At 36.6% G+C, this 24867-nt stretch overlaps 5 protein-coding genes and 2 pseudogenes across 6 annotated transcripts; 3 read left to right on the top strand and 4 right to left on the bottom strand.

Annotated features, from left to right (window-relative positions):
* On the bottom strand, positions 3493 to 5727 carry LOC104704697 (putative F-box protein At1g67390). Its single transcript, XM_010420738.1, has 4 exons — positions 5440 to 5727; positions 4200 to 4820; positions 3924 to 4097; positions 3493 to 3801 (listed from the first exon to the last, which is right to left on the bottom strand). Exons 1-4 carry the CDS (start codon positions 5725 to 5727, stop codon positions 3493 to 3495), a joined length of 1392 nt encoding a protein of 463 aa, XP_010419040.1.
* Positions 9283 to 11316, bottom strand: LOC104704696 (putative F-box protein At1g67390). The gene is made up of 4 exons (XM_010420737.1): positions 11005 to 11316; positions 9946 to 10563; positions 9686 to 9859; positions 9283 to 9594 (listed from the first exon to the last, which is right to left on the bottom strand). The coding sequence occupies exons 1-4, from the start codon at positions 11314 to 11316 to the stop codon at positions 9283 to 9285; spliced, it is 1416 nt and encodes a 471-aa protein (XP_010419039.1).
* On the top strand, positions 14834 to 19594 carry LOC104701344 (HORMA domain-containing protein 1-like). Of its 2 annotated transcripts, none has more exons than XM_010417011.2 (22): positions 14834 to 14951; positions 15065 to 15121; positions 15360 to 15456; positions 15576 to 15644; positions 15738 to 15830; positions 16053 to 16173; positions 16271 to 16340; positions 16442 to 16483; positions 16823 to 16951; positions 17041 to 17154; positions 17263 to 17305; positions 17395 to 17430; positions 17527 to 17654; positions 17764 to 17776; positions 17914 to 17981; positions 18083 to 18184; positions 18288 to 18438; positions 18527 to 18603; positions 18672 to 18732; positions 18805 to 18950; positions 19046 to 19156; positions 19264 to 19594. In XM_010417011.2, the coding sequence occupies exons 1-22, from the start codon at positions 14949 to 14951 to the stop codon at positions 19315 to 19317; spliced, it is 1785 nt and encodes a 594-aa protein (XP_010415313.1). In that variant the 5' UTR covers positions 14834 to 14948; the 3' UTR covers positions 19318 to 19594. The 2 variants fall into 2 exon arrangements, with proteins under 2 accessions (XP_010415313.1, XP_010415312.1); XM_010417010.2 differs by having other exon boundaries at positions 18080 to 18184.
* Positions 19928 to 21233, top strand: LOC104701343 (REF/SRPP-like protein At1g67360). The gene is made up of 3 exons (XM_010417008.2): positions 19928 to 20041; positions 20136 to 20375; positions 20493 to 21233. Exons 2-3 carry the CDS (start codon positions 20136 to 20138, stop codon positions 20988 to 20990), a joined length of 738 nt encoding a protein of 245 aa, XP_010415310.1. The 5' UTR covers positions 19928 to 20041; the 3' UTR covers positions 20991 to 21233.
* Positions 21759 to 22699, bottom strand: LOC104701342 (annotated as a pseudogene).
* LOC104704695 lies at positions 23103 to 23655 on the top strand (annotated as a pseudogene).
* LOC104701341 lies at positions 23840 to 24867 on the bottom strand (the record flags this gene model as incomplete). Its single annotated transcript, XM_019227674.1, is given in 2 exon segments — positions 23840 to 24085; positions 24639 to 24867. A coding segment is annotated over 1 exon segment (219 nt), but the record flags the coding sequence as incomplete, so codon positions are not given.

Below are 24867 nucleotides of genomic sequence, written 5' to 3'. Positions count from 1 at the left end.
TCCGGGAAGATTCCGATGAGATTCCGTTGAAGGATCGAAGCGGAAGTTAGTTGGAGAATGAGATTAAGATATTTTGCTCTGATACCATTTTACCAAATAATTTCTTTCTCATTAATTCAATAAAGATTATAAATGTGAGTTTATATATAGTTGTTAGAGGCCAAAACAAAAGCCTGAAATACTGTAATACAAATAGAGACTATATGTATATTTACTATTTCCACTAACATATTGACCAATATACACTAATTGAAACACAGTTCGAACAAAAAGAGTCAAAAATATCAGACATTTGTTAGTTAGTTAGTTAGTTTGTTAGTTTGTTTGTTTGTAACCAGAATAAAAAGAGACAACTTAGCGCATCATTGTCTTACTCTGTACCGTATGGATAGAATCTGAAGAAGATTGAATTAGGACGGAGAACACGAGAGACAGAAATTGATGCCATGTCCCTGATCAGGGATATTCAAAAATCAAATGCATTAATAAGACAAGCCCTCAGAAGTGAAAAACAATAAACAAATTCACCAACTTAGAAACCACAAAAAAAATTAAGTAAAAAAATCATGAAAACACCATTTGTAATTCAATAGGGGAAACAGGGAGAAGAATCCCTAGAATTAGTTCAAACCCTAACCCTAGATCTAGATGGGGATGATAGATTAAATCGCAACTTAATCATTCCCATTTCAAACAATCAAAATGTATTTACAGAAGAAACGTACCACTTACCAACTTGTCGTCCTTGTAGACACAAAATCTCTCGAGGATTCTAAAGCGATTTTTTTTTCTTTCGAGAAACATCATCACCACGAAAGTTTTTTTTTTTTTTGGTTAACAAAATACAAGATCAGTTCAAACAAGCCAATTGGACGGTAAATCGTTTATATATGTAATTAAATGTGAATCTACACTAGCACATCTCGCCAGCTTGTCCGTTTTGCCATTCTACAATCGGAGAATTAAGACTAAAGAGAAGGAGAGAAATTCATCCTTACCAACTTCAATCACATCGAAATAAGACTTGAATGCAGGCCACTCGGAGGGCGAAGACACCATCTTCACCAAGTCAGAACAGTCCATAAGGAAACGACATCTTGATTATCTACACCAATCATACACCGCACTGCCCAAACTAGAGTGGGGAGAGACTACGTCGGAGATTAGCTGCACCTATAGTGGGGTACTCCCTTACAGGAGAAATACAGTACCATCCGCGACCAGCATGCTGGCCAGTCGCTTTCCAAGATCCATCCACAAAACATCAATAACTTGTTATAGGACTATCCACCACCAAATTATTAGTACCCCTAACAGGTCGGGATCCAGCTTGTGGGGGATCCCCCAAAGGATCCTTCTGGGCCGAGAACCAAACCTTGGATTCTTCCTCTGGTAAGCGTAGAATCGCTAGTGGGTTAAAATCCAGATTACTAAAAATTTTATCATTTCGAGCTTTCCAAATATACTATAGAATCCAAGGATTGATATCCACCGAAGAAACCTGCTGGAATCGCCAAAACAAAGAGTCCATGTTTGCATAGATAGACGCCAAAGGGAAAACCCCCCATCCCGTCGGAGACAGGGATAGAGCCCAAACCTGGCTCGCCGGAGGACACTCAAATAGGGCATGATTAATTTTCTCTTCCGAACAGCCACAAAGCGCACACTCAACATCACATCTTATTCCACATTTCCGAAGATTAGTTGTTGTTGCTATACAACCAGTGATTGTTTGCCAGAAGACATCGGATTTGCCAAACAAAGGCTTGTAAAGGTATAATATTTGGGCTGCAAGCTTGCATAACAAGGGAAGAAACCCGCTGCTGCTGCAAAGCCTTATACCCAGATTTAACCGTATAAAACTCAGTTTTTGTCAAGTGGCAACCCAACCTATCCAGTGAGTTTTGACTACCCAAAGGTAAGGCATAAATAAGGGCAACATCTTTCGGCTCAAAAGTGGCCAAAAGCAACGCCATATTCTAGGAGTTTGAGCTCATGTCAATGAAGGTTTTAAATCAAAGTTCAGGATCGAAAGACGATCCCGAATGCAGTGCTGGTCTCGGAAATTGAGCAGGAATTCGGGGATCAGACAATACTAAGATGGAATCACCGGATCTTACCTGTTTAATAAGTCATTTTTTTACTAGAGAGCGAGCAGACACCATAATCCGCCACACATAAGATGGTGAGTAAGATTTAATTGGATCCAACAGATTAGAATGTTTATAATAACGACCTTTAAAAACCCTAGCAAATAGTGAGTTCGGAACTGTAATCAATCTCCAGAGCTGTTTAGCCAACAAAGCAGTGTTACAGTCATACAAACATCAAATCTCAACCCCCCATCCCGCTTACTAAAACACATTTTATCTCAAGCGACCCAATGTAAACCCCGCAATTTCCCAGATGAGCTCCACCAAAAGTTAGATATCACACTAGTAAGCTTTCGGGTGACCGTTTTCGGTAGACGAAAGCAAGACATGACAAAAGTAGGGACAGTTGTAGCCACTGACTTAATCATGACCTCTTTCCTGCCCCTTGATAACAGTCTGGCAGGCCAGCCACCTGTTCGTTTCTGTAATATATCCTGAACGAATGAAAAAAAAATTGTTTTTAGGCAACCCAAACTTTCCGGTATGCCTAAATAAGAATTCATACCACCCAAATTAGTGATGCCCAAAATACCTTTTAATTCCTCGCGCAAGTTCACATCCACTGTATGCCAAAATTGTACCAAAGATTTCTGGAAATTGATTTGTTGGCCAGATACTCGTTCATACTGCTTAAGTATCCCTAAAACAATCTTGCATTGCTCCTTTGTGGCCGACAGAAAAAAAGACTATCGTCCGCAAAAAATAAATGAGAGATCGCTGGACAGGCTATCGATACCTTAATACCCGTAATAAGTTTAGACCGCTTTGTCGTACAAAGATTTGCACTGAGCACCTCTATACAACAATAAAATGACAGGGGATCCCATGCCGAAGCCCTAGAGTAGGAATTATAGAACCATGGGATTGACCATTTAGCAAGACTTTATATTGGACTGACCAAATTTCCGTACAAATGCTCAACTCTACTCGACTACGGAAGCTCTTTATATTATGATTGATGTTGGGTCTTTTTTCTCAGTTTATTCCAATTTTTGGACTGGCTTTTTTCAATAACTTTTTTTTTCTTATAAGATTTTTAGTTTTTTTTTAATGAAATTAAGTCATGTTTCCACTTCGAGTGTTTATTTTTTTTTTAATTTTAAATAAACTGAAATTTGTTTCTTTTTTCGTAATCGAAAATTAAATATACCAAAATAAATATATTTTATTGGATCTAAATGGTCTGTAAAATAAATTATAAGTCATGCAAGAAAATTGTATTTTATTTTTCATTTAAACTGCAACAGAAAATGTAACTACAGAAAGGAAGAAGAAAATAACATGATTTATGTTTTTATCAAAAGACAAGATTTTGTCACATAGGACTAGATTCAAACCATCATGAGCATCCAATATTGAGATTTTCGTTACCCTTTGGAAGTTTATTTAGTTTGGCGACTGCTGCTTCTGTATCTAACTTCACCTTTTCAGGAACCGAATGCGTCATGAACATCATCTTCTTCGTCACGGTTCCTTGCATTATAAATCGCGAAGCTAATGCAAATTGTTTCTTACTCGAAGCGCGGAAATGATACATCCACACAGCTTCCACGCGGAAATCAGCATTGGGAAACAAGTTTTCCTCCCAGTTTTTCTCTTGTGTTCCACCAATCGAAGACTCACCTTCTTCCTTATAAACATTCTTATCCTATGTATACAACAACAACATACATAAACATGCTTTGCATATGATACCTACTAATCAGGCATAAGTGTTGACGGAAACAAAACATCAAATCTAACTAAAATTGAAGCATAAAATGTTCGTACCTTAAATAATATGAAGAGACCTAACATTGTTCCATTCCATGCGACTAAAACATTTCGCAACATCTCAACTTCTTTCCAGTTCATTACATCCACGGCCACCGCCAAATATTTATGCTGCTGAAAAAAGTTAGCATCTCTACCCACCAAGAACATGTCCCCAAGATTTTCTATCTCCTTCAATTCATATAAACAACTTAAACATGTCAAACAACATATAAATGATATATCTATATATATATATATATATATATATATAATGCAAATGCTTGTACTTACCCGAGCTTTATGTGAAATATTATAGGTCATGGTTTGTAATCTCCCCTTGTTTATAGACTCATATTTTGTAGTAAACAAAATTCTAGGGGTGTTGATGACGAAGTCACATATCCCATCAAAACGGTAGTCAATGGAGAAAATATCCAGAAGAGGTGCATACACCTCAATACCATCAACATTAGAGCAAGCCAAATGCAAGAGCTTTAGGTTATTGTTACGAATCTTCAGGCAAGCCCTCCCGTTATCCCACATGACATGAAGCACCAGCACCTTGAGAGAGGGGCACGATGCAATAATTGTGTTTAACACGTCAACCTCAATAGAGATTTTTTCAAGTTTGAGAATCAGGAGGTTATGACATCGGTTGAAGGCATATGCGGTTTTTAACTCGTATAGACATAGAGAGAGTGATGCGAGATATGGATGGGAGAATATTTTTGGGGGCAAGTAGAGCTGATTATATCCCCTACCATGAACATGAAGGTTTGAAAGTGAGAGATTCCTGGTACGTTTCTGAAGGGTAAGTAATCGAATCCACGTTTCCAGCACACCGTTGTGACATTGGTGATACTCATGTTTGATTGTGCATCCCTCAAGATGACCATTGTGATTGTTTATAACCTATAAGAAAACAAGATTATAGTGGTTTTAATAAAACTACTATACACATATACAAAATATAAGTCGTCAATACACACATATATATATATATATATATATATATTAAAGATTTGAATCTGAAGCTACAGTTATCATCACTTGTTAAATTCATTAAACTATATATATATATATATATAATATCATGTAATTAACTATTTGAATCAACCAAGAGATGTATTATTAGATTTTCATTAAATCTTATAATAATGCATCTCCAATCTATGCTCATCTTTTCAAATATATTGATCAATGCTCCAAAAAAAAATGTGCGAAAAACCGTTGTTATCACCACATTTTAAGATAAAACCCCATATGAAAACATGTTTAAACTTTTGTAATAAGAAAATTTCTTGTGGTTTTTTTACAAAAGTTGTAGAAAAAAAATCATAGAGTAAACTTTTTGTTCTCTTTTCCATCATGGATTATCTGAGATTGTTGCTTGGCTCTAGTTGTCTAAGATTTTTGTATTCTATATATATACAAGTGTATTACAAACAAAAATGTACTCATCAATTTAACCATCAGTACCATGGTCAAACAACAATAGAGAGAGAATACTGGAAAATAGAGAGAAAATAACCTTTGTTATTTCATTGGCAACACGATGAGAATGATCGGTCAGAGTTTCCATGTTGGTTACGATAGAATTTTGCAAATCAAAGACGAGGTATGGAACCTTTTTCCATACATTCTTCCATCGTTTAGACAACACACTTGTCTTGATGACATCTTCTGTGACCAGTTTATTTAGGATCATGACCAACACATCATCTGGGAGTTCACTGATCCGGTCCTCCACCGTATTCTTGGATTTGGATGGGCGATGAATGTGAAAGGTTTTTAGGATTGAGAGAGGGAAGCAAGTCATGTTTTACTTTGAAGTACACTCAGAGAGATGATGTGGGTTGGATTAAAAATATGTCAGATGTATTACGAAGAGATAACAAGGATTACAAGTAGCCAAAACATATATATGGCTGGAATTTTTTTTGGTAATAAAAACCTAATTGATTTTTTAAAAGTTTTTATTTATAAAACTGGAAATAATTCAACAAATTAATGCATTTCTTATTATTTATAGAAAAAAATATTGCTTTTGGTCAAACTAAAAAAAGGTAATATGATAACAAAATATGGAAATACCAAAATATACACGTCACTAAACCCACTTTTTGATTGCAAAATAATTCTTCTTTGTTATTAGGATTTTACTTGGTTTAAGATGTAATTAGGCTAAAGTATAAACGAAAAAGCATCGCATGGGCTGGGCTGTAACAAAAAAATTCTTATGCATTAGACAGAGATCCCTTTATGATAATAGTAGAGATTTTGTCAAAATTGAGAATTATGAGGTTATGCCATCGGTGGAATACATGTACAGGTTTTAAATCGTAGAGACAGAGGAAGAGTAATTCAAGATTTGGATGGGAGAATGTTTTAGGGGACAATAAAAGCATATTGACCCTACAATTAACATGAAGGCTTGAAAGTGAGAGAGCCCTCGTATCATCGTATGTTTCTGAAGAGTAAGTAATCGAATCCAAGTTTCGATTATACCGTTGTGACATTGGTCATATTGGCTATAATCATCTCCTTTTCAGTAAAAGGGAAATACACAACATAGTTTTTGTAGACTTTATATTTTTAATAAATGGTTACTAATGGTTATAAATATGTTATAGATTAATTCATATATTAATCGGTTACACTTAAATATTGAGTGCAACCTTAATTAGGAATATTCCAAATTGATAATTGATATATTAATGGTAACAAATAAAATCATGGATATTTCAAACTGTATTTTCGGAAGATTTTAGTCCTATATCAAGTTGTTTCCAAAGATCTTTAAACACAATATTACAAATTTCTTTTCCACAAATTTTATTGATAAACCACCACGTTCAATAAAAATTAGGACCCGTGCTAAAGCACGGATTGAAATTTTTTATTTATATTATAATTTTAAGACTTACATACTCTAGCACGGGTTAAAATTTTATATACTCTAGCACGGAAGCTGTTGGACACACTCTAGCACGAGTTAATAATTTTATATACTCTAGCACGGGTTAAAATTAACAATATAAGACTTACATAATAGATTTAAATTCCATGAGTGATATTTACCATAAAAATTGTTTGCATGAGTTGCATCCAAATAATATTATCAGCAATTACATATATAATATTTTAAAAATAATGAAATGTATTTCAACCCGTGCTGTAACACGGGTCAAAATCTAGTATTTGATTATCCAGCTAACTAGATGATCATTGTGATTCTTTATAACCTTAAAAAGAAAAATAAAATTCTTGTGGTTTCGATAAAATAAAGTAAAAGATTTGATTGTGAAGCTATTGTTATCATCACTTGTTAAATTCTACAATCTAAAAGATATATGTACATATATAAATAATATCATGTAATTAAGTATTTGAATCGGGCAAGCGATTATTTATTAGATTTTCATTAGATCTTATAATAATGCATCTACAAAGAAAAGGGAAAATTTGATAGCTACTTAAGTACTTAGTGTAACGCCCGCGTCTCACGATCCTAAAGGGGGGCAATTTATTTTAAGAAAAACAATAGCTAGATGAGCTTAAGTAGCTAAGCTACTAGCTCAAATAGCTGGAATACGAGCTGAACAAGCTCGATGAACAAGTTAGTTCACCTGCGGACAGCTATCGGCCAGCTGTGGACAGCTAGCTGCGGACAGCTATCGGCCAGCTGCAGACAGCTATCGGCCAGCTGCGGCCAGCTAGCATCCAGCTAGCGTCCAGCTAGCGTCCAGCTCGTCCAGCTAGCATTCAGCTCGTCCAGCTAGCGTCCAGCTCAACCAAAGCTCGGCCAGCTGGACGGTGTGGACATTGTGCGGGTCAGCTGGGGAGCTCGTGGGCGGTCAAGGTACGTGGTGACCGAACGGGCATGGCCAAACAGGCACGGCCAGACAGGCACGTCCGAAGGGTCTTGACGGACAGGTTCCTTTTGGGGCCTAGACTTCGGCCAGGACAGTATAAATAAAGGGTCTTGCCTTCATTTTTCGACACCATCATCCATCCATCGTCCATCTAATCCTAAAAAGAAAAGGGGGTGCGGCTCGGCGAGTATACTCGTCCGAACTGATGCGCATACTACCTCTTTATCGAAGGTACGATGAGACGAGCGACGGGTCGGCAATCAGGCCAAACCGATCGAAGGATAAGCGGTGGTTCGGCGATGGAGTCGAACTGATCGCAGGATGATCGACGGTTCGATCATAGCGTCGGACCGATCGAAAGGTCATCGACGATCTGCATCCATGGACGGATCGATCGAGGGTTGACTGGTGATTCAATAGCTAGTCGGATTAGGTGATCAAAGGATTGACGATACGAGCCGTAGGTTGGATTGATCGGTCGGGTGGTCGACAAGTCCGTCGGAAGTATCAGCTCGGGTCTGTAGTTGATCGGCGATTCGATTATGGGGTCGGATCGTTCGATCGGACCTGGCTCTGATACCAAGACTGACAAGTCGACGGTGTTCAATGGTATGACCGATGGGTTAACTAATGGCACGTCCGATGCCAAGCTTCGGGAACACGAGTGGTTCGAGAAGCCGATAGAGCAACCGTTCACTGTGAACCGAAGGGACTATATGTCCCCATCCCTAATGTGTGAAAGCTTGTGGGGTTAGTTGGTTGTATGGCTAAACACAAAAGGATGGGTCAAGGTTAAAGTTATATTCCGCTGTGTGTAAAGGGGTTTATAAAACAAGGCCGCGAGCCAAAGCTAAGTAACCAAATCAATGGATATTCGGCCAAGAATGGGCCTAATGGAAGTCGTGACCGCGGACGCTGGGACGTCCGGGTCGGGGTCTTTCACTTTGCCAAGATGCTATTAATAAGAAGCATACTTTCAGATTTCGAGAAGAGATTGAGGCCCAGAACTTCACACATATGTAGACTTGGTTTCAGCGTCTGTTGAATGGAGGCAAAAGAGCCGCATATGAATATCCATTTGTTGTTGCTAGTGTCAACTGTTCATTACTGTTCATGCAAATGCTCGATCTAGAATCCTATGAGTATCTCCACTCACTCTCCAACAGGCTCCCCCTTGCCTAACTCCTTCTCCCTTCTCTCTTTCTTACCAATCAAATTCCTGTTGTCACTTTAATTACATTTAGACAAGTTCACATAAGGAAACCCAAATTTAAAGAGATAAATTTTTTTCTTCATTTTTTTATTTATTTCAAATATCGATCTAATTGGAGAGATGAAAAACAAGTTTGATGTAAGTCATTGACTGAAAAAGATTTTATACCATAGAAAAATGGGATAAAAAAAACAACATATTAAAGTTTTCTGAAAAATCATAACAGATTTTGTCACACATGACTAGGGATATTATAATATCCTTCTTAGATTCGAACCCAATTTCATCAGAAGTATCCAATATTGAGATTCTCGTTACCCTTTGGAAGTTTCATTAGTTTGGCGACTGCCGCTTCTGTATTTAACTTCACCTCTTGAGGATACGAAGACGTCATGAACATCATCTTCTTCGTTACGGTCCCTTGCGTTATAAACCGTGAAGCTAATGCAAACTGAGCCTTATTCGAACCGCTGAAATTAAGCATACACACAGTTTCCACACGGAAATCAGCATTGGGAAACACTTTTCCCTCCTCCCACTTTTTATTCTGTATTCCACCAATGGAAGATTCACCTTCTTCCTTAGAAGCATTGGTATCCTAGATATATACAAGAACATATACATTAACATGAACGTGTTGGATATAATTAATAGACACTAATTAAACAAATGTGATAAAATAAACGTACCTCAAATAATATATTGAGGTCCCCAAGAATTCCATTCCATGCTACCAATATCTGCCGAAGCAGCTCAACTTGTTTCGAATTCATTACATCCACGAACACCGACAAAGATCTAAGCCGCTTCAAATAGTTAGCATCTCTACTAATCACGAACTCATGCGCAATGTATTTTCTCTCCTTCGATATAGACAATAACTTAACATGTCAAACAACATATAAAATTAAAATAGATATATAATACAATTAATTGCTTGTACGTGTACCCGAGATTGACGTGAAATGTTGTAGCGCATGTTGAATTCCGCCAAGTCTAAAAAGCCATTATGGTGCAAAGGTCTTGGGGCCTTGATGATGAAGTTAGCTTTCCTAGCAAAATGAGTACAATAAATCGAGAAAATATCTAGAAGAGGCGCATTCACTTCAATGCAATCAACATCAATGCAAGACACATGCAAGAGCTTAAGGTTGTTGTTGTGAATCTTCAAGCAAGCCTTCTTGATGCGCCACACGACACGGTGGAGCACCAAAACCTTGAGAGAAGGGCACGATGCAATAATTCTGTTGAACACATCAACTTCAGCATGGATTTTCTCAAGTTTGAGAATCTTGAGATTATAGCAGTTTTTGAAGTCATGTGCAAATTTGAAATCATATCGATATAGGAACAGTGTTTTGAGCCTTGGATGGGAGAATATTTCTGGAGACAACCGAAGCTGATTGGTTCCCGTACCGTTTCCATGACGGTTTGAAAGTGCGATAGCATTGGTTTGTTTCTCAAGAGTAAGTAATCTGATCCAAGTTTCGAGCACACTGTCTTGACACAGGTGGGCGTAATGAACGATTGAGCAGCCCTCCAGATGATCATTGTGACGATTTATAACCTTCCAAAAAAAAACAATTGTTTAATATCTTGTGCTTAAAATCTCACTAATTAATACACATATATTTATATATATATATATATATAAGTAAAATGGCTATATAGTTTTATCAATTGTTAAATTCAATTAAATTGAAAGATAATAATAATATCATATGTAAAATATGAGAGTAAGGCAATAGATTTTTTTGCCTAGATTCTCATCAGCTATTAAATAATACAGTCACAACCTAACCGTATAAGCACATATATAACCACAAAGATAAACATATAAAAGCTATTGTATAAACAAGTGTTATTGTAATGCAATGATCATCAATTCAACCATCATTCTCATTCATAAGCTTAAAGGGAAACGAAATAGATTAAAAAGAAAAAAACATTTCCAGGTAACAGATTAAGAACTCTTAAAAGAGAAGATGCTAAAAAATTAGAGAAAAACCTGGGTTATAGTTTCCGGAGCCAAAGGTGTCATTTTGTTCATATCAACTAGCATATCGAAGTGGAGGAAAGGCACCCGCTTCCATACACTCTTCCAACGTTTAGACAACACACTTGTCTTGACGGCTTCTTCTGTGCTCATAGTCCCTAGGATCTTGCCCAACACAGAGTCTGGGAGTTTGCTGAGCCGGTCCTCCACATGATCGACAAGGATCCGTTTGCCTCTTTCATCCGACGATAGTGATGCGTTCATGGGTTTGGGTTGATCATGAAATTGAGAGCCTTTCAGAATAGAGAGAGGGAAGAGACTCATTTTTTTTAACTTGTGTATACGAAAAGAGAGGTGAAGATGTTGTTTGATTCATGGAGAGGTAAGAAGATTATATAGACAACAAATGTATCTGGGTGGTGTTTGGTTGTTTTACTACTATAACCCTAATTGGAGTGTTCTTTCTTTTTATTAAAAAAAAAATATATTTACTCTCATATGACCATGACAATTAATAAATCATTTTATAAAAGATGGAAAGAAATTTACAGTTATTGCTTTCCTTATGACTTACAAGGTAAAACATGGTTTCTATATAAAATAAAAAGAAAGAAATGTGTCTGGAAATCAATTATTTAATTGCTGTAAAAAACTATTTAATTACAATTTTTATTTTATTTTAGTTTATAGTAAAGAAATTTCAGTTATACCCAAAGAAAAATAAAATAAAATAAAATAATCCGGTATTTGCCTTAATTATAATTCTCTATTTTATCTTTTAAGATTTCTTTCCATTTCACCAGATTTCATAGCATATATACCACATAATAGCTTTCTAACTACATTATTATGTGGTTGATTTATCAAAAATGTCGTGGTGGATTTGGGGAACTATAGCATGTAAAAACAAGCTATGGTAACTTTCTCTTTATTAAGTTCAAATAAATAAAAAAAAATTCTTTCATTTTAATATAAATTTAATAATATAGCACATATTTTTAAACTCATATCGTTTGTCATCTGCTAAAACTTAGTTTGAAGTCTAAATTTTAATAAAAATTGAACACTGCAAATCTCTCTCAATGGTTCATCTTCTACTTCTTTGGATTCTAGTAACTGGACTAAACTCAATTACAATTCATGGACTGGGCCAGGCTGTAACATTTTTCATCTTCTGTTTCCATGACGGTTTGAAAGTGCGATAGCATTGGTTTGTTTCTCAAGAGTAAGTAATCGGATCCAAGTCTCGAGCACACTGTCTTGACACAGGTGGGCGTAAAGAATGATTGAGCAGCCCTCCAGATGACCATTGTGACGGTTTATAACCTTCCAAAAAAAACAATTATTTAATATCTTGTGCTTAAACTCTCACTAATTAATACATAATATATAAGTAAATTGGCTATAGTTTTATCAGTTGTTAAATTCAATAAATTAAATTGAAAGATAATAATAATATCATGTCAACTATGAGAGTAAGGCAAGAGATTTTTTTGCCTAGATTTTCATTAGCTACTAAATAATGCATTCACAACCTAACCTATGCTCTTCATTAAAAAAAATCGAAATGAGGTTATTATTGTGGGAATTTAAGATAAACTGTATAAGAACATAACCACAAAGATAAACATATATGAGATATTGTATAAACAAGTGTATATTGTAATGCAATCATCAATTCAACCATCATTCCTAAGCTTAAATGGAAACGAGATAGATTAAAAAAAATACATATTTCCAGGTAGCATATTAAGAATTCTTAAAAGAGAAGATGCTAAAAAATTAGAGAAGAACATGGGTTATAGATTCCGGAGCCAGGGGTGCCATTTTGTTCATGTCAACTAGCATATCGAAGTAAAGGAAAGACACCCGCTTCCATACACTCTTCCAACGTTTAGAAAACACACTTGTCTTGACAACATCTTATGTGCTCATAGTCGCTAGGATCCTGACCAACACATAGTCTGGGAGTTTCCTGATCCGGTCCTCCACAGGATCGATGAGGATCCGTTTGCCTCTTTCATCCGACGATAGTGATACGTTCATGGATTTGGGTTGATGATGAAATTGAGAGCCTTTCAGAATAGAGAGAGGCAGTGACGTGTCTCATGTGTATTGAATAGGACATCTGCCCAAAGCCACAAAATAGTAAAAAATTGTAAGGGCACGTATCTTTTTAGTTAGGTTATGTATTTAGTTCGAAAATGTGTTTACGTTATTTATTTTAAAAATTACTGATATTTTGTTTGTTATTAACTCCTTTTATTTCATATTTCTTAATCTTTTGTTTGTATTAATAAAGTATTATATAATGTATCAGATGTTTGAAAGTAAAATGACAAACCACATGAAAGTTCAGAATTTTTATTAAATTTTATACAAAAATATATTTTTAATGAACTAACAAAATATTAATGTGATAATAAAAAATAGATGTTGTGATATTTAAGAGTTTATTTTATGTGTTATAAAAACACATACGTTTGGTTGAAAAAAAAAACACATAAGTAAAACTATTTTACTTATGTTTTGTTCATATTTTACGTATGTTTTGATTATCTTTTGGAGGAATTTTCAAAAATACTTTTTTACATGAGTTTTTTAAAAAAATCTCATTCATGTTGACCATTTTCAAAACTACCGCCTTTTATGTACAAAACGACCAAATTACTTTTTTTTTTTAGTGACAACAAGAATGTACTATTACCAAAATTGAAAAAAAATCTATAAGTTTTTATAAGGTTTTTATAAGTGTCTACAAAGTTTTTATAAGATTTTTATCAGATTTCTATAAGGTTTTTATAAGGTTTTTATAAGATTTTTATAAGATTTTTATAAAAAATTTATAAGTTTTTTATAAGATTTTATAATCCATGCAAAATTTTTATAAGGTTTTTATAAAGTTTTCCATAAGGCTTTTATAATATTTCTACTTTTAAAAACTTTATTAATGTCTTATAAATATTTCTAAATCATTTAAAACCTTATAAAAACTTTATAGAAATTTTATAAAGAGTATTGGACATGATTCTCTACATGACGACCATGATGACCAGCCTTCTGGTTCAGATAGCGAGGTTAAAGAAGTCTTTTATTTGCTCATCTTCTTTTTACTCAGATTTTTACTTCCTCGGTGCTTTACACGTTGCTGTGCCTAAACTGTTATGTTCATAGTTGTATCCAGATCAGTCAAACACAAGAGAATCAATTCATTGTGGTGCCAGTAGGTAATGTCGTAATGATGATGACTAACAAATCCTAGTTTGTTTATGCCAGTCTAGTAAAGTATTCACGAACCTGCTAATCTTGATAATAATCGAACAGAGAAACAAGATGATGCTAAATTTAATTATATAACACATATTTTTTAAACTCATATTGTTTGTCATCTGCTAAAACTTAGTTTGAAGTCTAAACTTTAATAAAAATTAAACACTGCAAATCTCTCTCAATGGTTCAACTTCAACTTCTTTGGATTCTAGTAACTGACTGGACTAAACACAATAACAATTCATGGACTGGGCCGGGCTGTAACATTTTTCATCTTCTGCACTATTTTTAAATCTAAAATTAATTATAACAGAAATTAAAAATAAAGGTAGGGTCCACTAAGAGCAACGAACTTTTTGGTAGCGCTTGTACGTGACTACAGTCTATAATAGGTCGTTAGACGATATTACCCCTACTATACTCACCAAATACCAACGTTGCCCATAAATATCTTCGGAACGTTAAGGAATTAGTCGATATTGCCCCTGCTTTCACCACCAAATTACTAATGTTACCCCTAAATGTTCTTCTCCATTTCTATAAACTTCAAACAAGCTCCCAAAGAGACTACTCTCACACTACCATTTCTCTCCAATTTCGAAATTTAATTTTTGAAATTTTCTCTTCTTCTCTCTGAGATTACTGCGACTACGAACCACGTTCTTCGTTTCCAGACCTCTGCGAAAATGGTGAGCTGAAGTTCTCCGATCATCGATTTCTCCTCTCCGCGAGCGTTCTTCTCTTCGTCTCGCTTTAGTTTTCTTAAAATCTGAGTTCAGTTTTGCGTTTGTTTATACCTCAGGTTGTGATTCAGAAGCTGAAGGAAGCAGAGATTACTGAGCAGGACTCGCTTCTTCTGGTAAGCTACGCCTACGCCGATCATCGAGCTTTTGAGTTTTTGTTTCTTAAAACGATAAGTGAAATTTCTAGTTCCTTCCTGATGATTTTCGCAGATTTTGATCTGGATCTAACATATCAAGCTCTTAATCTGCTCTGTGTGACTGTTTTTTTTTTTTTGCTTAATCTGAGGAATCGTGAACTGTTTCTACGTTTTGTACACTGACGTCTTTGTTTTGGTTCTCGTTTTGTTGAAATAGACTCGGAATCTGCTTCGTATTGCTATCTTCAACATCAGTTACATCAGAGGACTCTTTCCTGAGAAGTATTTCAACGATAAATCGGTTCCTGCTTTAGGTGAGACGCTAATCTGGAAGTTTCTAGAACTCTCTGCCTTTGGGATCTTAAGAAATCCACTTTAATTTTCGATTTCTGTAAATATAGAAACTAATTTTTTTGGGCGGATGATTTTGTAGATATGAAGATTAAGAAGCTGATGCCTATGGATGCTGAATCACGCCGGTTAATTGACTGGATGGAGAAAGGTTTATTATACTTAACGATTTTAGCATTCAACGGATGCTTCGTTTCAATTGTTTCGTCATTTGGTGATTTTTGTTTCTTATCATGGAATCTAGGAGTCTACGATGCGCTTCAGAGGAAATATTTGAAGACGCTCATGTTCTGCATATGTGAAACAGTTGATGGTCCGATGATTGAGGAATACGCTTGTAAGTTTTGGCGAGTTGATGATTGCTTAGCTTTTGATGAAAGCGTGGTTTGCTGGTTTATGGTCTGATTAATTGATTGAGGAAAACGCTTGGAAGCCTCTCTGATTAATTGGTGTATTCTTTGACTAATGTGCTTTTTTTGCTAAATCGTTTTTACGGTTCAATGCTCTTATATAAATGTAGCATCCATTAATGACTGATGAAGAGTTTGTGTAACTGCAGTTTCTTTCAGCTACTCGGCTTCTGACAGCCAAAATGTCATGATGAATATCAATCGTACTGGAAGCAAGAAAGATGGAGGAACATTTAACTCCACTGCTGACATTACCCCAAATCAAATGAGGTGCACTGTTTGAGATACTTCTTTCCTACTTTGAGGTCTATTTGGTTTTATCTTCTGTAACATGCTTTTATTTTTTTCATGGCTGTACTGAAATCAGGAGTTCAGCTTGCAAAATGGTTCGTACACTAGTCCAGCTGATGAGGACTCTTGACAAAATGCCAGATGAGGTTATGAATATATTTGTAACTACTCTTCAGGAGTATTCCAATTACGTCAGTTTCCAAATTGCTGATTACTGAGAATTACCACTTTTTTGCTTCTGTTACAGCGCACCATAGTGATGAAGCTTCTGTACTACGATGATGTGACGGTATGGTTACCGCCTTACTAAATTCTCTGGTGATATTGTTATGATCACAATGCAGCTTGAGTAGAGCTTCTTTTGTGTAATAGTTCTGACTTCTAGGTTAACATGTGTGCTTGTCAATCAGCATTCTATTTTTGTGCTTGTCAATTTCCTATGTACTGATTGGTTCTACACACTTATAACATAGACAGAGTAGCTTTGAAGTTATTGTGTTTGCATACAAGTTCTTGCTATCTTTTGTATTAATTTCTATACCATTCACCTTATCTCACTTTCCTCTACTCTGCCAAAGTTAAATGCCCACAAGAAAGACTGACAGCTGTAATTTGAACCTTTTTACAGCCACCAGATTACGAGCCACCTTTCTTCAGAGGCTGTACAGAAGAAGAAGCTCAGTATGTATGGACAAAGAATCCTCTGAGAATGGAAATTGGGAATGTTAACAGCAAACATCTTGTCTTAACGCTAAAGGTAATGTGATTGAAGAACGATGCAACTCGCTAGACATATTTCTTGTCTTTTGATGTCAATTCATTGTGGATAATCTGTATTCTGTACAGGTCAAGAGCGTGCTTGATCCTTGTGAGGATGAAAATGATGATATGCAAGATGATGGCAAGAGTATTGGACATGATTCTGTACATGATGAACAGCCTTCTGATTCAGATAGCGAGGTTGAAGGAGTCTTTTATTTGCTCATCTTCTTTCTACTCAGATTTTTACTTCCTCGGGTTCTTTACACGTTGCTGTGCCTAAACTGTTATCTTCATTGTTGTTTCCAGATCAGTCAAACACAAGAGAATCAATTCATTGTGGTGCCAGTAGGTAATGATGATGACTAACAAATCCTAGTTTGTTTATGCCAGTCTATTAAAGTATTCACTAACCTGCTAAACTTGATAATAATCGAACAGAGAAACAAGATGATGATGATGGAGAGGTCGATGAAGGTGAATTATTCTATAACTATTAAGGCACAAAAAACTATATTACATGGAATTAGACGAGCTTCTTCTAATTTTCACCTATCTGTGAAATGCTTCAAGACGACAACACACAGGATCCAGCTGAAAATGAACAGCAGTTGGCAAGGGTGAAGGACTGGATCAACTCCCGTCACCTCGATACTCTGGAGCTCACAGATATTCTAGCAAACTTCCCAGATATCTCCATAGTAATGAGTTGTTCTTATTGATTCTCACCTTAGAAAGTGTAACTGAGCTTTTACGTATTTAGTTTCTGCCGTTTCTTAAATCTAAGCCACTTTCTTTCTATGATTTCAGGTTCTATCTGAAGGTAAATCACTAGGCAAAAACACACCACTTGAAGCATCCTCATATGATGATGAATAATAATACAGTTTGCTGATAGCTATCTGCTGTTTACTTCAGAGTCTGTCTTCCTACACTAACTGGTCATATTCTGACTTTCAGAAATCATGGATCAGCTCGTGAAAGATGGTGTTCTTTCGAAAACTGGGAAAGACACGTACACTAAGAAGGTGATAGTTTTATCCTAAATCCTACTGACCTGATTTCATTTGGTTATGATTTTCTCTTTGCTTTTTGATTATTTTTTCTTACTTACCCAAAATATCAGCAGAAACCAGAGAGTGAATTCACCTTTGTGAAAGATGAAGCTGATGATGAAATTGCTCCAAAGAAGGGGAAACCTGTAGCTCCTGAAGACTACTTGTACATGAAAGTAAGAGACTCTGATTTCATACTCTGTGTTTGATACACTTGCACAAAGGATAGAAATAAAGATGGTCCTGAGGTCCATGATTGACTCATGGTTTTTATGTCAGGCTCTATATCATTCTCTTCCGATGAAATATGTGACTATTACGAAGCTTCACAACATGCTGGATGGTGAAGCCAATCAGAATGCAGTTCGTAAATTAATGGACAGGATGACCCAAGAGGGCTACGTGGAAGCTTCTAGCAACCGCAGGCTAGGTTTGCTACCTCCATTCAGACCCTTCTCTGTTAAGTTTTGTTGGTTGTTGTGTTATTGTTTCCTCATTGATGCAATGTTTGTAAATAGGGAAACGTGTGATTCATTCTAGTCTAACTGAGAAGAAGCTATATGAAGTCAGAAAGGTTTTTGCCACAGATGATATGGTAATAATACTTGAAAACTAGAATTGAAACATCCATGGAGCAGCTTTATAATGTGAATGCTTTCACAGGACGTGGATGATAACGAAGCTATTGACAAGACCAACGGCAAATTGGCCAAAGGAACCGGAGGTACACTCCTGTTAGCACTTTGCACACAACTTTTAAGCTGGTTTATCTATCTTACATATTTGAAACAAACAGATGTATCTACGTGTGGAGGTATCCACTCCATAGGATCAGACTTCACACGTACGAAAGGAAGATCTGGGATGCAGCCGAATGGCTCAGTTCTAAGCGAACAGACTATCTCTAAAGCAGGGAACACTCCCATTAGCAACAAGGCACAGGTAGAATGAAATCACCACGGAGTGATAGACATATTCTATTGGCTGAGACTCTTTTAAAAGTGTTTGCTAATTTGGTAATTGTGGCTCTCACTCAGCCTGCGGTATCGAGGGAGAGCTTTGCAGTAAACGGAGGGGATGCTAAAGAAGCCGAGACAGCCAACTGTAGCCAAGCCTCACAAGACAGGCGTTGCAGGAAGACCAGCATGGTATATACACCAAACCACATTGCTCCTATCTGTTTTCAACTTAAGTTATAATTCTGAAACTGACATAAGCCTTTTTATATTTGGTTCTTATGATCCTGTTTGTGAAGGTGAGAGAGCCAATTCTGCAGTACTCCAAGCGCCAGAAATCTCAGGCTAATTAATTGAAGATACCACCTCTCTATCAGACACGTCAACCAACCACCTCCTCAGTGATTTAAATGATATTATCTATCTACTCCATAACCTCCTCCTGACACACTCGCTTTGATTGCTTTATTTACCCCTATGCGTTTGAGAATATTATCACGCTTGTTTTCTTAAGTACTTTAGTATCTTTAAATGTTGCAAAGGTAAAAAACAAACTCCAACAACTTTGTTGGTGTTATATAAACAAAGTAAACCCTTCTTTAGTAATTCTCCAGTGATCTACATTCTTAATTTTTTTATGGAAGTAAGTATGAAAATCGACCAACTTCTTAATTTAAAATTCCCTTTCGGTAAAATCCAAAACCTTGAAAGATTTTTATACGATCACCACACAATGGAAAGCAAACACGTACAATTGCGCAAGGAATCTCCTAGAATCTTTGCCCAGAGCTAAAAAAAAAACTCCAGAAACATCCACACACGATAACACCTTCCAAGAAAACGATTCCTTTTCAAGGGTCCCACCTTGTTTCCAGATCTCTTATTCTCAACCGTTAGATCACGTGGACAAGTCCAGTTCCACTCGTAGTTTTTAATAAATAAATAACCCAGTCCTCCTTCCTCACTCCTCAACGTGATGTGAAGATACTTTACTGTTTCACAACGTCATAGAGAGAGAGAACAGTGACCGTCTTCAAGATTTCTCAAGAAAGCAAATCGAAAAACTCAAAACTAAAGGTAAGAAAGAGATCATCATCATCCGCTTTGTTCTTTCTTTTTAAGTCAGAATTATAATAAATCAAGAGTGATCTCATCTTCTTTGGTATATTAGATGGAGACAGAGAAGAAGAATAGCAAGAATCTAAGCCTAAAGCATCTGGGGTTCGTTAGAGTTGCAGCGATCCAGATTCTGGCTTCCGTTTCAAATCTCTACGACTACGCCAAACAAAACTCCGGTTCTCTCAAATCCGCCGTGGAAAAAGTCGAAGGAGCTGTCACCACCGTCGTCACCCCTGTTTACCACAAACTCAAAGATGTTCCAGATTCTCTCCTCGTCTTTCTAGATCACAAGGTAAACCAAACCCAATTCGTTTTTTTGGGTCTGATTGATGTGTAAACCCAATTCGTTTGTTTGATCTGATGGAAACCAGATCGTGTTTTAGTTGTTAAGTTTTAACCTTTTTTATAGGTGGGTGAAGCATCGTACAAGTTTGATAAGCATGCTCCTCCGATGGCTAAGCAAGCGGTGACTCAAGCACATGTGTTGATCTACAAGGCAACAGAGAAAGCTCAGAGCTTTGTGAAAGAGGCTCGTACTGGTGGTCTCAAAGCTGCGTTTAACTTTGCTGCGACTGAGTACAAGTGTTTCGTTGTGACCAGCTCTGTTAAAGTCTGGGCTAAAATTAACCAGTACAAGCCAATTCATGCAGTGGGTGAGAAAGCTTTACCTGTGGCTGCGCACGTTTCTACTCGGTACAATGAATTGGTGACGGATATGACTCAGATGGGTTACTCTTTGGTTGGTTATCTTCCTTTGGTCCCTGTTGATGACTTTGTGAAGGCTTATGAGAAAGAAGATGCAGAGCAGAAGAAGAAGAAAGGAGAAGATACAGCTACTACTGATGGAAAGAAAGGAGAGACTACTGCCACTACTGATGGAAATGAATCATCCTCTGATTCGGATTAGGAATGATTTGGTTGTTGCCTTTGGAGAGTTGGTTACGTATGTAAATGACCTTAGGACCTCTGCTTTTCATCTTAGGACCTCTGCTTTTCTTTTTTTTTGTTCGATCTCAAAACTTGGTCAAGTGTCTCTGTTCTTGGTGGTGTGAAAAATGTGATGTGTGGGGTTTCTATCATCTTTAACCACAAGAGATGTATTTGGCAACAAAACTTCATATATATCAACCGTGTTTCAGAAATTTATATTCATATCAAAGATGGAGAATCAAACCAACTTTACTAAAAAGCCAATGAGCATTCCTTTCCCATTCGTAAATGAGTCTTTGAGCTATTATTTGAGTTTGTTTGTTATTGTACCAAGTTCTCTCAGTAACAAATGGAAACAAAGGGAGTACAATACCTGAGAAAAATAACTTGAAAGCAGACACAGACAAAACAAACAAGTCAAAATTGAGTAATATACTTTGCTCCGGGCAACTGCAAAAGCCAACAAGTATTGACTGTAATATTGAAAGCTAGTCCACACTTCATTAATCTACTGTATGTTTATTTTAACTCAAAAAGTGGTTATTATGTGAGCTTAAAGGATTTTGCAATTTGTTACGGAGCAATTTTGCTCAAGTTCTAATGAATGAAACTTTATATAGTTAGATAGATACGAAAAAAAATGTCATACAAACAAGACAAACCAAGTTGTTAAAAGACATTCCAAACATACAAACAAAATAATGCTATGGCTAAGCGACCGGTTTGAGTTCGATCAATATCCCAAATCAATAGAGGCAGTCATCATACATCTCCATATCCTTTCATAGATCTTCGGATTTCGTCACAAAATCAAATAATTGATCAAGATCGAACTCTTGATTGCACCCATCGAAGCTCCCAAGTAAACCGTCGTCGTTCGCTAGGGTTTGTTCTTCATCAATATTGTTTTGAAACCCTTGGACGTTCACAGTTAAATCATCCATCTCCAAATTCTCCCATAAAAATTCAGGTTTCGTCTCACAATCAAAGATTTTATCATCAACATCAAGCTCTTCACTGAAGCTCCCAACTAAATTGTTGTTGTAGACAGAAACCGCTAGGGCTTGTTGTTCTTTAGTGTTGTTGTTGTGAAATCCTTGTACATTCACATATACATCATCTACTTCAACGCACAGACTTGAAGAACTGCAGGGTTGATGATCTAGGGTTTGTTGCTGATGAGTTACGTGTAAAACACCCTTCTCCTTCTCCACGTCCACGCGATCTCTTTGCTTCTTTTCCAACTCCTTCAGATCGTGTAACATCTTCCTCATTTAATCAATCGCGCAACCCAAATCCTCCAGATTCTCTGAATCGGCGAGATTCTCATCTTCCCACCAAAACCCTAACCTTTCATCATCATCCCGAAGAGGAGTCTGATCGGCGAGGAAAGCTGCAACAACACTATCGACAGAAGAGTGACCAAAAGTGTAGAAAGAGGCGTGTGAATTAGAAGAAACCGGAGACGCTATGATCGCAATATGAGCGTCTGAGAGAAGACAAAGCTGAGAGGCTTTGCTGTAAAGACCCTTACGGCGTTTGAAGAAAGCAACCGCTGGTGGATCTTTCCTCTCTATCTTTTTTCCTGTATCAATCTTACTCTTCAATCCACCCATTCTGATATTTTCTCTATTTCACAGACAAAGAGAACGGAGACAAGACTCTAAGATTTTTTTGTTGTTGTTGTGTTTGGCAAAGAATGTGATATCCACGGAACTCACTCTGTTTCTAATCATATATATAGACTTTAAGCCTGAAAGAACTTAGCTTCTAATTAATCCTTGTTGTTTTCCATTTTCTGACGCCACTAATCAGTAATGAAAGTTATTAAACGACTTAAGTAAAATTGTTTTCCTTTTTTGAATTCTAATTACTCAACTCTCCTGAGACCGAACCAGGTATGGTTTAATTAAACCATCGACTTTATTTCCTTTTTCTGATAATCCGTTAATCGGTAATTAACAAATAAGTAAAAACTGTTAAAGGGTTTAAATTGTTTCCTTTTTAAAAAGAAAAGTAAATTTACCATTTTAATAGGTTTAGTGAAAACGTCTTAATCTATGGTTTTATAGCTGAACTTGAAACACATATGTAGTAAACCAAAAGTAAACCGAATTTGTATGGCTAAAGTCCTAACTCCTAACCTTTATTTACTTTTTATAGGTTGGTGAAGCACCGTACATTACAAGTTTGAGAAGCATGCTACTCCGATGGCTAAGCAAGTGGGGACTCAAGCACATGTATTGATCTACAAGGCAACAGAGAAAGCTCAGAGCTTTGTGAAAGAGGCTCGTACTGGTGGTCCCATGCGTTTAACTATGCTGCGACTGAGTACAAGTGTTTCGTTGTTATCAACTAGATTAAGGTCTGGGCTAAACTTAACCGGTACAAACCAATTCATGCAGTGGGGGAGAAAGCTTCATCCGTGGCTGCAAACGTGTTTGGTGACTGATATGTCTCAGATGGGTTACTCTTTGGTTGGCTATCTTCCAATGGCCCCTGCTGATGATATTGTGAAGGCTTGTGCGAAACAGGATGCAGAGCAGAAGAAGAAAGGAGAAGATACAGCTACTGTTGATGGAAACAAAGGAGAAGATACAGCTACTGTTGATGGAGATAAATCATCCTCTGATTTAGTGTAGGATTGAAAACATTGTGTGATTTGGTTTGTTGGGTTTGGTTACATATGTAAATGGCCTTAGGGCCTCTGTTTTTCATCTAAGGACCTCTGCTTTTCCTTTTTGTTCCATTACAAAACTTGGTGGTAGTGTGAAAAAAGTGATGTGTGTGTTTCTATCATTTTTAATCAAAAGAGACAATTTTAGCAACAAAACTTCATAATGGTCATATAGCAGAACTTAATATTTCATATCAAAGATGGACAATCAAAACAACTTTACTAAAAAAGCCAACAAGTATTTCTCTCCCATTCGTAAACGAGTCTTTGAGCTATTATTTGAGTTTGTACCAAGCTCCCTGATGAACAAATGGAAACAAAGGAAGTACAATACTGAAAAATAGCTTGAAAACAGACATATGCATCCATCAATCCAGAGAGCATAACGCATCTTCCTGCACCAGACAAAACAAACAGGTCGAAAACTGAGTTTCAACTTCTCACACAGCAGCTAATTCTAGTTGTGCCTACAGGAGACATTAATGAAGCTGAAACTGTAAATAGATAAGAGGAAAGCACTGCAGATTTCAAGCACATATGTTTAGTAAGAGAGGCGTATAGACTCATCAGATGTACAATATATACTTTGCTCCAGGTAACTATGAAAGTTAAACAAAGATTTGCTACATAATAGAAACTATCAACCAACCCATCATCAATACAGCTTAGACCCACAATTCGAAAGCTAGTGTAAACACTAATAGTTCAACCCATTGCTAACAACATAAAAAGTATAATCATATATCAACCAACACACAATCCTCTATTGACAGAGACAAAACTGTCGATAAGTACCAAGTAAGACCACAAATTCTAAGAACAAATGTGAAGGAGAAAAGATGTACAAACTCGTCACTATGCTGGTGATCCAAGGATTCGTTAAGTCATATATTAAACCAACACAAATTCCTCTACCAACCGAGAGACAAAAGCATATAAGAAACTCACCATTGTTTGATTAGTCTGAAGACGACGAAGAAGGAGGAGTGTAGTTGTCCTGAAGGAGATCATCATAAGGATCCCTTCGACCAGCAACCTGACTGATCTGAGGATCCCAACGAAGCTGAGCATTGTGACGCTCAAACGTCCAGAATCCATAAGGACGAATAGGTAACGCCCACATCTCCTTAATCTTCTTGCACCTCTCATGCATCTCATATATGTGTTCCCTTGCTTT

This window comes from Camelina sativa, chromosome 7, assembly GCF_000633955.1.
Source record: "Camelina sativa cultivar DH55 chromosome 7, Cs, whole genome shotgun sequence".
Taxonomy (NCBI): Eukaryota; Viridiplantae; Streptophyta; class Magnoliopsida; order Brassicales; family Brassicaceae; genus Camelina; species Camelina sativa.
Note: the sequence above shows the minus strand (reverse complement) of the source record. Positions and strands in the feature narration are given on the sequence as shown.

Coding starts and splice junctions, on each gene's coding strand:
- LOC104704697 (XM_010420738.1), bottom strand. CDS start 5,727: ATGACTTGCTTCCCTCTCTCAATCCTAAAAACCTTTCACATTCATCGC. Junction 4,098..4,199: donor ATATTTCACATAAAGCTCGG/GTAAGTACAAGC, acceptor TATGAATTGAAG/GAGATAGAAAATCTTGGGGA. Junction 3,802..3,923: donor GTCTCTTCATATTATTTAAG/GTACGAACATTT, acceptor TTGTATACATAG/GATAAGAATGTTTATAAGGA.
- LOC104704696 (XM_010420737.1), bottom strand. CDS start 11,316: ATGAGTCTCTTCCCTCTCTCTATTCTGAAAGGCTCTCAATTTCATGAT. Junction 9,860..9,945: donor ACATTTCACGTCAATCTCGG/GTACACGTACAA, acceptor TCTATATCGAAG/GAGAGAAAATACATTGCGCA. Junction 9,595..9,685: donor ACCTCAATATATTATTTGAG/GTACGTTTATTT, acceptor GTATATATCTAG/GATACCAATGCTTCTAAGGA.
- LOC104701344 (XM_010417010.2), top strand. Junction 16,341..16,441: donor TTGACAAAATGCCAGATGAG/GTTATGAATATA, acceptor CTTCTGTTACAG/CGCACCATAGTGATGAAGCT. Junction 17,155..17,262: donor CTTCTGATTCAGATAGCGAG/GTTGAAGGAGTC, acceptor TGTTGTTTCCAG/ATCAGTCAAACACAAGAGAA.
- LOC104701343 (XM_010417008.2), top strand. CDS start 20,136: ATGGAGACAGAGAAGAAGAATAGCAAGAATCTAAGCCTAAAGCATCTG. Junction 20,376..20,492: donor TCGTCTTTCTAGATCACAAG/GTAAACCAAACC, acceptor CCTTTTTTATAG/GTGGGTGAAGCATCGTACAA.